Source organism: Bactrocera neohumeralis, chromosome 5, assembly GCF_024586455.1.
Source record: "Bactrocera neohumeralis isolate Rockhampton chromosome 5, APGP_CSIRO_Bneo_wtdbg2-racon-allhic-juicebox.fasta_v2, whole genome shotgun sequence".
Classification (NCBI taxonomy): domain Eukaryota; kingdom Metazoa; phylum Arthropoda; class Insecta; order Diptera; family Tephritidae; genus Bactrocera; species Bactrocera neohumeralis.
In genome coordinates this window covers 77,049,929-77,063,172 of record NC_065922.1, presented here as the reverse complement: position 1 = coordinate 77,063,172, position 13,244 = coordinate 77,049,929, and the positions used below count along the sequence as shown (strand labels likewise).

The following is a 13,244-nucleotide window of genomic DNA, read 5'->3' as shown; positions in this document are numbered from 1 at the left end:
GCGAAATTGATAAGGCCAAGAGAGCAAAAAACACGCATTACAACCCGATAAACAGCAACAGACGTCAAACAAAACAGACAGACATACATATTTACACATACGTAAGTTAGTACATTAAGCGGCTAAAGCCATGATGTGGGTGTCGATTACGCGCACTTACCGACGACAGCTGTTGCATTATCTGTGCTGAGAGGGTATTTTATTTATATTTGATTTATTTTACCAGTTTCTACCATATGGCAACTTTATCCAGATACCGCATATACACACATATGGCGTGAAGTGGATTTGGATATTAAATACCGACTGACTTAGACGACAAATGCACCAAAATGTAACAACAAAAATAAAAATAAAAAAAATATATATATTTTTTTCGTAAATGTTAAACGCCATATGCTGCGGTGCCAGCTATTGTAAGAAGCCCAATCGCAGAGTATACGGCGTACTGCTTGTACTTGACCTTTCCAAGTACATTAGTGCTTGTTATTCAAAGCAATTGATCGCTCAGGGGTTTTCAGCATAAATTGGCATGCAATGCAGGAAACCGCGGAATGCAAGCGCACAAATGGCTTGTGTAATGTGAGCGCAATAAAATCACAAGTATACATAATTTAGTTAGACGATTAAAATAATATAAAATAAACATATAAGATACATAAAAACTTATATATAAATAAATAATGTATGTAAGTGGAAATTAAATAAAAAAAATAAAAAAAACTATTTTTCACAAAAATATATAATAATAAAATAATTTAAAAAATAAAGAAAGAACGAAGTGAAATAATACCAATAAAATATAAATAAAATTATGTTTTTTTTGTTTAGAGACATATACATAATATAACTAAATTAAAATAAAAAAAGAATACATATGTATATACATACATTGCGAAAAAAATAAGAAAATCAAAGCAATTATAAATAAAAAAAATTATAAATTAAAAAATCATATAATTTCAAAAATATTATTCTATAAATAAAATTTAATAAAACGATATTTTTTTTTTATTTTGTGATTCAGTAAAATATCGCTAGACGGTGGCAACATGAAAATTGGTAATCTTTAAAGCTAATTGTGTGTAATCAATTAAACAAGAAAGAAAAAAAGAATAAACTTCAGTTGCACCGAAGCTATAATACCCTTCACAAATAAATACCTTACAAGAATTTGATTCCGAACGCTCAGTTTGTATGGCAGTTATATGCTATAGCGATCCGATCTGAACAATTTTTTCTTAGATGGCACTATTGTTTAAGGCAATAACACATCTGGAATTTCGTGACGATATCTCGTCAGATGAAAAAGTTTTCCATGCAAGCACGTCCTTCCGCCAATCATTCTTTTTGTATGGCAGCTGTATGATATAGTGGTCCGATATCGGCGGTTCAGACAATTGAGCAGCCTCTTTCGAAGAAAAGAACGTGTGCAAGGTTTCAGATCGATATCTCAAAAATAGCTCGCGTATATACAGACATATTGACGGACAAACTGACCTGGCTAAATCGACTCAGCTCAACATACTGATAATTTATATATGTACATACATTTGCATACTTTCATAGCATATATCGTAGCAAAATTAATATACTCTGGTTTTGGGTGTAAAAAGCTGCCGTTGCATAACTGATTTTTTGTTTACATTTCTTGTGAGCAGAATTTAAAATCGTCATCACTTGCAAAATAAACCACTATCTCTTAATCTATGAAATATATATGTATGAGCATAGATAATTGTATGTATGTATGTACATATGTATTTAAGTGGCAACTTCGAAAAATTTGAAATTGTTAAAAATCACTCAACATACATATGTATGTATGTCGACACTTAAATGGCATTTAGTACACCAGACAGACTGTAAATATTGCAGCACTTTTGTACGCCACGCATGCGAAAAGACAAGCATTTATAAAAAAAAAAAACAAAGACAACAACAAAATTATAGCGCAAAAGTGCGTACAATTGTGACATAAAAAGGCAAAAACAGGAGGCTAACGGTAAGTGGAAGTGGTAATAGTAAGCGCATGATTACCTTTTTACAACACAAACAAAAAATATTTATGTTTACATGTATTCACGTAGCTAGAAAAATTAAAAAAGGCAGGTGATTACGACCAAAACTGTCGCGTATTGTTGGTGCGAATGGCTGTTGTGGGGTTAAATATGTACATATGTATAAGATTTAAATTTTAACATTTTTTTGTAAAGCGTGCAGCTTGTAGGGCTATTGTTTGATTGTGGTTTTTGATTTCTTTTATTATTTATGATTTTTTATTTTAAATTCTAAATTTTATAATTAACGTTTTTCTAATATTTATATATTTTCGTATTTTCGTTTCTAAATTTTTTTTTATATTTGGTTGGTGCAAAATACATAGTAATTATTCTCGCATTACCATCAGTTCAAATAATTTGTAATATTCTAGTTTAAATGTTACATTAACAATTTTATTTTTTATTTTAATTTTTTTTTTTAATAAATTCCAATGAAAGCATACAAAAATATATAAAAATAAAAAAATAAAAGAGAATAAAAATTAAAATAAGAATATAAATGAAAAAAAAACACGAAATAAAACGATAAAATGAAATATTATATATAAACAATATATATAAGCATTATTAATAAATCAATAAAAATAAAAAATAATAAATTTATAAGTTAATAAAAAATATAAAAATTAAATAAAAAACTTCATATCAAAAATCACTATAACCCAAGGCCAATGAGCGATACAAATACGTGACATTTAATAAAAATGTCAGCAACGATGTTTTCCAGCAAATGCTTCATATATGTACATATGTACATACATATGTACATACAAATATTGAATGGAATGAGTGCATATTTAAGCTGTACATTCAATACATGAAAAACACATATATCCATTGAGAAAAGTATCTACTGTATGTATGGTAAGTATGTACCTGCATAGAAGCTTCGTCGCAAGAGGAAATAAGTATATTTATTGTTTAACAATAATAATAAAAATTTAAGCAAATATGCGCAAAAACACTTTATAAGCAGGCATTCATTCAAAAGTGAACAATTGCGTGCTTATAAAGGAGTATATGCTAGCCATGGTTGAAGGTGTCGGTGGCGTATGAGTAACCTTAGAATGTGCAAACGCGTACAACATGGCGATTTTGTGTCTATGTGTGTGTGTATGACAACGACATTTTTGAATAAAGTTCATTGATTTCTGAAAGCTGCTAATAATATTGTTGATTATTTTTTCCCAGTTTTAAAAGTGGCAGAGAGCGAACAAATACACAGATAAATGAAGAACAGACTTAATTTTGTATATTCAGACAAACATAAAATTTTTAAAGAAGTTTACGAAACGCTGCCTCAGCGAATACAATGCGCGCAGAACGAGGATATTTATTTTGAACATATTTTTGCTGCAGCGAATTGGCGCATTACGGACACTCTGCTCTAGTTACTTATGCATATTTATATATGACACAAAGTTGTTGTATGGAATGTTGTTTTAACAACAACAACAAAAAATATAAAACAACACTATCAACGGACGCTAAAACCCAAATATAAATTATAATGAGCGCAAAGCAGTAAATAATGGAACAAGCGATATGTTTGTAAAAGCGACAACAATAACAACAACAACAGTAAAAAGTTGCACTGTCAGAGTTGTCTTTGAAGGCGAGTAGAAGAACGAAGGCGAATCGTTAAAACTTAAACGCTTTATATAAACACGCACACACCAACATTTACACAAACAATAACTCAAAGTACAAAAGTTGCCGTCGCAGTCGCAGTCGGCGTCGTGTTATTGCAATGTTGCATTCAGGCGGCGACGATGAGAAAAAAAGCATCAGCAGTTGCAGCAATAAAATGAAGCTGCTTGTTATGCTCTTATTTCGCATGAATTTAGAGCAATAACAACAAAGAAAAAACGACAACAGCAGCTGCAGCAATAACTACAGTATAAACGTTAGAAGTAAAAAAATTAAAAAATACTTATATACCAAGGCATTGCGACATTTATAATTGCAAAAAAAAAACATAATATATAAAAATAAAAATATATACAAAAAAGTATTAAAAAAAGAAAATAAAAATATAGCAAATAAAATAATAAAAAACATTTGTAATGAGCACTGAATTCGTGGAAAAAGGGGTAACACGCGAATTGCTTGTTTTTTTTAATTTTGCACTTTTTTGTTTCGTTTCATTTTTGCAACGTGAGAACGCGGCTGCGGCGTGATACACTGTGATAACGAAATTTGATATAAACTCATAGAAAAATGCATTTCATTACTTTAGCAGCGCAGATAAATATAAACAAAACTTTAAATTACTTTGTTTTAATATAACAAGAATTTATATATTTTTATGCATTTTGATTTTGTTATTATTATTTTTTTATAAAATTATAAAAACTAATTTAGTTATTTTATACATTTTTTTTTAATCTTTTATCAGTTAAAATGTATTGTTAATATTATATTTATTTAATTTAGTTGTTCTAATGTTTTTTGGTTATTTTTATAAATTTATTTTAATAAACATAATTTTTTTACTAATTACAATTTGTTGTTACTTTTATTTTATTCAATTATAGAAGATAATTTTTTGTTTTTTGTTTATTTTTATATATTTTTTAAATTATAATCTTAAAATTCATATGTACATGGTAGTCGAAAAAGAATTTTCGTATTTTTCAATAGATGTCATTGCAGTAGTATATCTCCAGTGCACCAATCAAATTGTGTTATACCATTTATGATATACTTCTTTATTTATTTATTAGTATAAATATGAAAAAAATAAGTTGAAGTTTGATTATAAATACGAAAAGACTTTTTCGACTACCTAATATAAACATAATATTATTACATATAAATAATATATAAAAAATATTTTTTTATTTCACGGAAAGAGAAATCTTGTGCAAGACGAAATAAAATGATAAAAATCTAAATGCGCCATAGAGTACATACATATACATGATAATTTTATATAAAGAACTTTGAGTTCATAATGTAAAAATCCAGTGGACAATATAAAAAGTATACTTTAGAACACTGTAAACTACAATAAAAATGCAAATGTCGAAGAAATGTAAATTTTAGCAATAAAATATACAAAATAAACACCCATCAGCCCACAAACAACACTCCTAACACTCTAGACACCCACGAGTTGAACAAATTACTAACAGCAAAAAGGTGAAAACGTGGCATTAGGTGGACTGACGCACACAGAGAGTCCACAAATTCGCACATACATACATATAAAAACATCATAAATAACTGTTTGTTTGTACGATTATGCAAGTTTTTCATGTTTACATGTGACAATACAAGCCAACACGCCTGCTGATAGAGCAACAACAAAGACGAATAATAATACATTGAACTGCTGATGGGAATTGTTATATAATTAACGTTGACAATAACTTCAATTGTTATAAAAAAAATAACTGTAATAACAATAAAAAAATAGCTTGGTGACAGAAGCGTCAGCGAGAATATGGAAAAGCGACAGAAAAGCAGAAAAGAATAAAAGTTAATGGAAAAGGTACATAATAGAAGCAAAAACTAACTAAAGCAGCAAACTAATTTTTCCAATATGTTTCATTTGAGCATTTCTACTCAAATAGCTTTTTTCTGCACCAAAAATTAAATAAATGCATATATTTTCTATTTTTCTTTCAAATGAAAATATCAGCGCGTTCTCATTCGTCACACAACAGCGCCTACGTTGAATGGTAGTTATTTTGTTGTTGTTTATTTTGTACTTTATTATTTTTAGTAACTAACGTGCACAAGCCATTTTCTGTTGTCAAAATTGTGCGGTCGTCTATCTAAGTACATAATATAATATTATATGTGTATAAGTATGTATGTATGTATGTATGTATTAGTGGCTAGGCACAGAACTCCACTGTTGGCCTATATCGATTTTCCCCAAAATGACTTGCCAACTACATACAATTCTGTGTTTTGCTGAAATATGTATTCAGTAAGCACAAGCTTGAAAAGTGTGTATATTCGCTCAGAGCGGGCTACATAATGTTTGAAAAGCAGACATTCGTTGATTCTGCAGAGAAAAATATTTAGAAACATGCATATGCATACACTATAGCTGAGCCGCTGGCAAACAGGTGTTAGAATGGCGTCGGGGCATCAAGTCACTAATACATAATCACATGTAAACACAACCATACGTAATATAAGCATGTACTATTTATAAGTATATACATATGTGTGTATGGGGTAGTAAAGTTCGCTACCCTAAGGATTTTCGAGTTGTTTAGCAGAGTATACATACAAAAATTAAGTCAACGCCGTATTGCTGGCACTTTTTGAGCGAATTTGTTAAAGCTAAAGTTTGCATTTGGCAGCTCTTAAGGCACATAATAGGCATTTTGAAAAAAACTTGAACTATAGAAAAGACTTCTAGAAAAATGAAGGTTTAAGCAGATTACAAATAAGTCGTTAGTTATATGTAGCAGCGCATTCTTGACAATATCAGTCGTTTTGAAGACGCCACAGATTCTTCTATAAGGCAGACTATTCTTTGCAAAAAGCAAAGGCTGTGTCTTATTGTCCTTATTTTCACAATTGGGACTTACGGATTTGATAGTTAGTTTGAAAGTGTGTTCTCCTTTTTAACTAATAGTTCCGCTTAGTAACTTTAAAACGTACTCAAATGAAAATGAATTTTAAAAATTAAGAAAAATAAACTTCCATAACTCGAACTTCTATAACTCGAAATTCGCCATAACTGGAACTCTTGAATTGACAATAGAAGTCAAATTTCATACAAATTTCCTTCCATAGTTCGAAATACCATATTTTTATGGATTATGGTGATTCGGGTTAGGGAAGTTCAACTGTGTTTTGACTTTGAAAACTCATAAATCAAATAGAATACAAATTTGTTTACCTAACTGCGGCACTGCTTTTAGCTTTTTAGCTAATTCAGTTGGTTTTCTACATGAAGCACAAAGTGTTAATGAGTTAAGAAAATTGTTCTACCGTAAATCATCGACATATCTCGAAAACAACAACAAAAACTCTAAAAAACCGAATATTAATGCACTCGCACAATCGTATATCAACAGGTATTCAAACAAAGTAGAACCGCAGCACTCAAAGTAGAGCAATTAGTATGTTCCAATGGCAAGTGTTAAATAGTAAAATAAATATATCCAAATACCTAAGTCATCACAACTTTAGAAATGTCGGTGGTTTCACTTTTCTAAAGCAAGATAAATTTAAAAATCACGACTTATTTATAGTTTGAAAATAAGGTTTAGCGGTAAAAAGAACATATATTCTATTTTTAGGTCAGGTGTCATTCGAAAAGCACAATTCTTAGAAAACATTTACATGTGGCAATAAAATTTAAGGTTGTGGTTGTTTTTGTAGCAACAGAAAACATATCTGAAGTAATGCGGAGGAGTACTGCCCAGCTGATTCTTGGCCGGGTTCGTTCTGGTTACTTGGACCTGACTGTCGTGGGAACAGATAAAATTTAAGGTATTCGTCATTGAAGAGGCGTTTGTGATCTGCTATAAATATAATTAATATGTTTTCATTTTTTTTTACTTGCTCATTCACAATTTATATCTATTTTTGAACTTATAAATATTTGCTGTTTGTCATTTTTATTTCTTATACAGAATTTTGAATATTTATTCTGTTTTAAAAGTAATTTTATATATTTTTTCACCTATAAATCTTTGCTTCGATTATAATTATTAATTTATTAGAGAAATTATAAAAAATATTATTTTTAAATTCTTTATTTTACTCTTTGTAAACATTTTTTTATATTTTTTGTTTTTATAATAATTCATATGTTTGCTAAATCTTTAGTTATTCAAAACTGAATATATTGAATAGTAGAAAAATCTCACATTTTCAACACTATATGCCATGACACAATGTGATACGAAAAATACGAAAAGACTTTTTCGACTACACAATATTAACAATTTTGCTCTATTTTTGTGATTTATTGCTTGAAAATATTATTTTATAATTTATTTATATTTATATAATTACACACTTTTATTATTTTATCACTTTGGTTTCTTAAGATTTAAATTTTTAATGTTATATTCGCTTAACATTTTTCCTATCAAATTTATTTCTCTCCCGACTTTAAAATACTCTATTATAACTTTCTTTTTAGCACCGTTATTTTTATAATTGTCAAACGTCATTTCTGCAATTCGCCTTTTGATTTAATGTGCTATTTCAAGGCACATTGAAACAAGTACTGTTACTGCAACAAAAACTACCAATTAGTATATTAAACTTGGGAGTTATGCGAGTGTGTGACGTGTTTGGAAATTAAATAACTTGTCTGCGGAGCTGCACTCGAAATAAATAAGTTTTCTATAAAAGAAATCATAAAACTAAACAGCGTTTTAAATAACACTTTATAGTCCATGCACAGCGACGCCATTGACAAAATAAATCAGCGAATAACGCTTGCAGATGCAACGGTGCATTTTAAATACTACACCCATACACATGCACATAAAGAAATATGTGTCTTTCTAGAGGCAATTTTAGCATTTTCGCACCTTCCGCACTTTTCATGTGGAATTTTTTGTTGATTTTTCTATAAAATATTTAAATATTCTAAACTTTTACTTTTGTGTACGTCACCACACTTCACTCGTATTCACCTGCGATCGCTCGTAGCCATCTGGATTCATTGTCGGCATCAGATATATGTCGGTGGTGTTGACCAGGTTCGCCACCTCCAAGTTCGTCTCATAATTGTAGAGCAGATATTGTGCCAAATAGATAAGCAGCTGGCGGCCAATTGTCTCATCGCCATGCATGTTGCCAATGTATTTGACCATGGGCGTGAGCGGTGTGCGTGGTTGCTGCACGTTCTTGCCGATCTGCAAGACCACCAAATTGCGACCCTCCAGCGAACGGCCGATGGTCTCGACACGCGCATTCTCCGGGAATGTCTTGGCGAAACGTGCAAACATGTCCTCGATTTCGCCCTGCGACTGATAGTAGGGCGATTGTAGAAAGGACTCGTCATCCTTAATGACAAATGCTTGCGTTAAGGCGGCCCACAGGAGCAAAGCTAATGTGAAGGCGAGGAACAGCTGTGGCTGGTGCTGCTGCTGGCGACAGCGTGTGAACATCTTGACGTGAAATTGACAAGTGATGAGCGTTAGTTAAGTAGCTAGCTGGTGGCAGCTTTTATACCAAATTCGTTATTACTGTCGCAGCGAGACGCAAGGTTGCACTGCTAAGGCTTTTCGGGCACGATGTGCCTTTCAGCGTTTCGTCGCTCTACGACGCAAACTGGAACGCGTAGGCGTCTAATGCCAAGCGCGTGTGGGAGTTGTGTTGTGTGCGGTGCAGATTGCTCTCCCTTAAGTTTGAGGATGTGTCTATTTTTAGTTGCTGCCAGCGCCTGTTGGTATGCGTATGGTTTTCTGCGTTGTACTTCAATAGCTAGGCAGGATAATTTTTTTGCTTGCGCACAACCTTTTACTGAAATTCGTTTTATACGTGCAATTTTGAATTTTATTTCAGACCCTCTTACCGTCGCTGCAACCACTAGTTTCCGACAAGCAGCAGTTGTTATCAGCAAAGTGAAAATTTTTCGCACGACTTTACTTTTTTGCGGCGTTTGGCTTGAGAGCGTTCGCTTTGAGCTGCTGGCGCAGCACCGAAAGCTGAAAATTCTGCTGTAGTGGTGTTTCTCAGCCTGCAATACAGATTTTTCCAACTGCAGCCTTCTGCTTGCTTGCAACTATGTAATTTTCATTTCCCAATTGTGCGACGTTACAGTTTTTCCTTTTCCAGTACGGCTGCACGATTTCCACTCGGTTACAATATTATTATTATCTTTTTCTTTGTTTATCAACCACCAACCAGCTGCTGTAGTCTTCGACGGGGGGAAGAGGAACCAATTTTCTAGCGTCAACAAGCGTTTATTTGTTATATCACTGCATAGCTCGCCGCTCGTTTTGCACAAACTGAATGAAAACCAATGACTCGCTGCTGATTTATGCCGTAAATCGTGTGAACTACTTGTCGGCGTCACCGACACGACTCAGCGGCGGCGGCAAAAGTCAACCGCTTACAAATAGCGCTTCGTCAAATGACAGTGAGAGGGTGTCAGAGAGTGAGCGTGCGCTCTTTGTATGAAATTTACCTAACCGGAGGTTTAAAAGCAGTTTTGCTCACTCCGCCGGTGCACTCTATGGCTGCAGAGTCTGACAAGCACCACATATAATAAATGCTCGGAGGCAAGGAAGAATGAAGTTGTGAGAGAACCAATGAATCGTAATACAGTTAGCTTTTCAACGGCCCAAGTCAATTTTTAACGAATCTACGAACTTATCACATGATTATGTACTATATATTCTTGCCACTCAGTGCTCAGCCAGAGCACATAAAACAATGTTATTGTCAGCGCGTAATAATCAGATATTTTATTTATTTTGGTTTTGCTGAGTTTAATGACGTCACGAATGTGGTTTGACGTAGTCGCTCAATGCTCTCCACGCACTCAGTTTTATTTAAGGTACTTGGACAACGCTCTCACTCTCTCTGAACAAAAATTCTCATTATCTTCTACCTCCTCATACAAAAAACTCTCTGTTTACTTCGTTAACTTGCATAAACAAATAAGTACCTATAACTGTTATTATCGAAGTGTCACTCTTCTTTGGTGTAAATGATTTTATAACTTTTAGTATATCTTAGTAAATTACAACATGTTCGATTACTGCATACAGATTCTAAGTAGTGTATTATTAACGAAACGATATTATATTGCTGTGCATATAGATATTGGGAAGAATGCCACGCAAGCCATCAATGAAATTTGTGAAGTTTACGTAGACGATGCTGTATCAGTTCGTGTAGCACATCAATGGTTCCGTTCTGGAAATTTCGATGTGAAAGATGCACCTCACTCTGGTCGACCTACCGCTGAAAACATCGATGAAATTATGGAGAAGTTTTCCCAGGACCGTCACATAAACAGCCATGACATCGCTAAGGAACTTAACATTCATCATCAAATGGTTTTAAACCATTTAAAAAAGGCTGACTACGAAAAGAAGCTCTATGTTTGTGTACCACATGAATTGTCTGTGAAAAATTTAGTGGACCGAATTAACATTTGCGACTTTTTTGCTGAAACGAAATGAAATCGAACCATTTCTGAAGCGAATGGTAAAAGGAGACGAAAAGTGGATCAAATACGACAGTAATGTGCGAAAATGATCATGGTCCAAGTGTGCTGCAGCTCCACAAATGGTCGCACAGCCAGGATTGATACCTCGAAAGGTTATGCTGAGTGTTTGGTGGGATTGGAAAGGAATCCTTTAATGTGAGCTGCTCCAGCATGGTCGAACGATTGATTCTATATTTTACTGTCAACAACTGATGAGATTGAAGCAAGTTATAGAAAAAAAACGGCCAGAACTGATCAACAGAAGGGGCTTCATCTTCCTTCAGGACATCTTTGATGACTCCGCAAAAACTGTGAGAGCTTGGCTGGGAAGTTCTGATACGTCCATCAAATAGCCCTGACCTTGCACCATCGGACTGCCATTTACTTCGGTCAATGCAGAACTCCCATAATGGAGTAAAAATGGCTTTAAGAGAAGCCTGTGAGAATTAGTTGTTGCAGTTTTTCGCCGAGAAACCAAGTTTTACACTGATGCAATAATGTCTCTAGCGGAAAAATTGCAAAAGTGGTCGACCAAAATGGTACATATTTGGTTAATTAAAGTTCATTATAAATATAAAAAAAAATTAGTTAAAGTTTGATTAGAAATGCGAAAAGAATTTTTCGACTGCCCAATATTTTACAGAATTTTCTATGAAGACTCTTTTAAAAAAGAAATCATCTTTATTTAAAAAAACTTCACAAAATTCACAAAATATTTATAAAGAGATTATAATTGTCCCATAAACACCAAGCAGTCACCAAAAACTACATTAATATTACTCGAAGACGTATGGATTTTTGTCTTGGCATATCTTTACGATTCGCAATCATTCGATAAGTTAATGAGCTGATAAATACATACTGAAATTGTGCTGAAAAAATGCTAATATTATTTTTAACGTCGTTTATAATTAAATACAATTAGATGTATGTATGTATATAGGTATATGAGTACATTTCTTATTAATTTGTTGAATCAACTAATTCAGATTATAAAATATGATTTCACAAAGTTTAAGTGGCAATAGTACTGGGCAATAGTACTTATCAAATAACTCAGGCCGATAAGGCCAATAGAGTACAAACTGCACTACAAACAGAGTACCAAAGCGGAGCTTTAAGTCTGTGGTGAAATTCAGAAATCGGGAGCAAACCAATTGAACGTTGAGAGAGTAGAGCAACTACGTCAAAGGCTCACTCACTCAAAATGAGAACCCTAAGAGAATGCCTATGTGAAAACTCACTCGAGAGCAAACACTTCCCGGCAATAGCAGCAATGACGTCGTCGGTAAATTGGATAAAATATGATATGAGAGGATTCAGAGTATATTTGTGCTTGAGCTTTTTTATAATATCCAGTACTTGGGGCCACGTTAAGCGCGCGTGTAAACAAACTATTAACTAAGTTTAGTTTTAGCAGTATACAAATACAAATGTATGTAATATATGTACATACATATGTATGTAAATTAATTGCGTTTATTTGAGCGCCGCAAAAGCACTTAAGCTTGTGAAAGGATTAGCGGTTATGCTGATGGAATTAAGCTAAGCATTACCGATTTAGCACTCGTATGGACATGCGATGTACGATTTGCAATGAAATAGATTGTACAAAATCAGACACAAACAGGTGTTGTGGCTGTGACTTTCAGAAATTACCTGTCAATCAAAGCCACACAGCTGATTGGAGATTGCGAAACGAACTGTGCTAGAAATTCGTTGGAGATTTTTAGGTTATTAGAACACATGTATGTATAGATACACTTCCTATACGAATAACTGAAATATCGACCAGTAAAACGAGTTTGAGCCAAATAAACATACAAATATATGGACACAGCTGTAATGAGTAAATGTGAAAAAGTAAAATAGTGCACATTCGTGTATACAACTACTTACTACAATTGGCCAATAATAGCCTTGTGATACGTTGAGTGAAAATAAAAACACCAATAATGCAAAAAACGAATGTAAAACAAAAGCACATTATCCAAATTAGAGCTAGATTTCCCGTTTGAGTCAAATGACGT

The 13,244-nt window shown here is 32.9% G+C and overlaps 1 protein-coding gene across 3 annotated transcripts in view; it reads right to left on the bottom strand.

Moving 5' to 3' along the window:
• The window catches only part of LOC126760103 (carboxypeptidase D), a 30,627-nt gene that overhangs the window by 10,257 nt on the left and 7,126 nt on the right, over window positions 1-13,244 (bottom strand). Inside the window, exons 1-2 of one of the 3 annotated variants that reach the window (XM_050475508.1) lie at window positions 9,571-10,121; window positions 8,687-9,518 (exon numbers count right to left, since the gene is read on the bottom strand). The exons of 1 other annotated variant lie outside the window; for it this stretch is intronic. In XM_050475508.1, coding sequence (XP_050331465.1) covers window positions 8,687-9,163 — 477 coding nt within the window. In that variant the 5' untranslated portion in view covers window positions 9,164-9,518; window positions 9,571-10,121. Of the gene's footprint in view, window positions 1-8,686; window positions 10,122-13,244 lie in introns of those variants that run through there. One more of the 3 variants, XM_050475507.1, reaches the window with a different exon arrangement.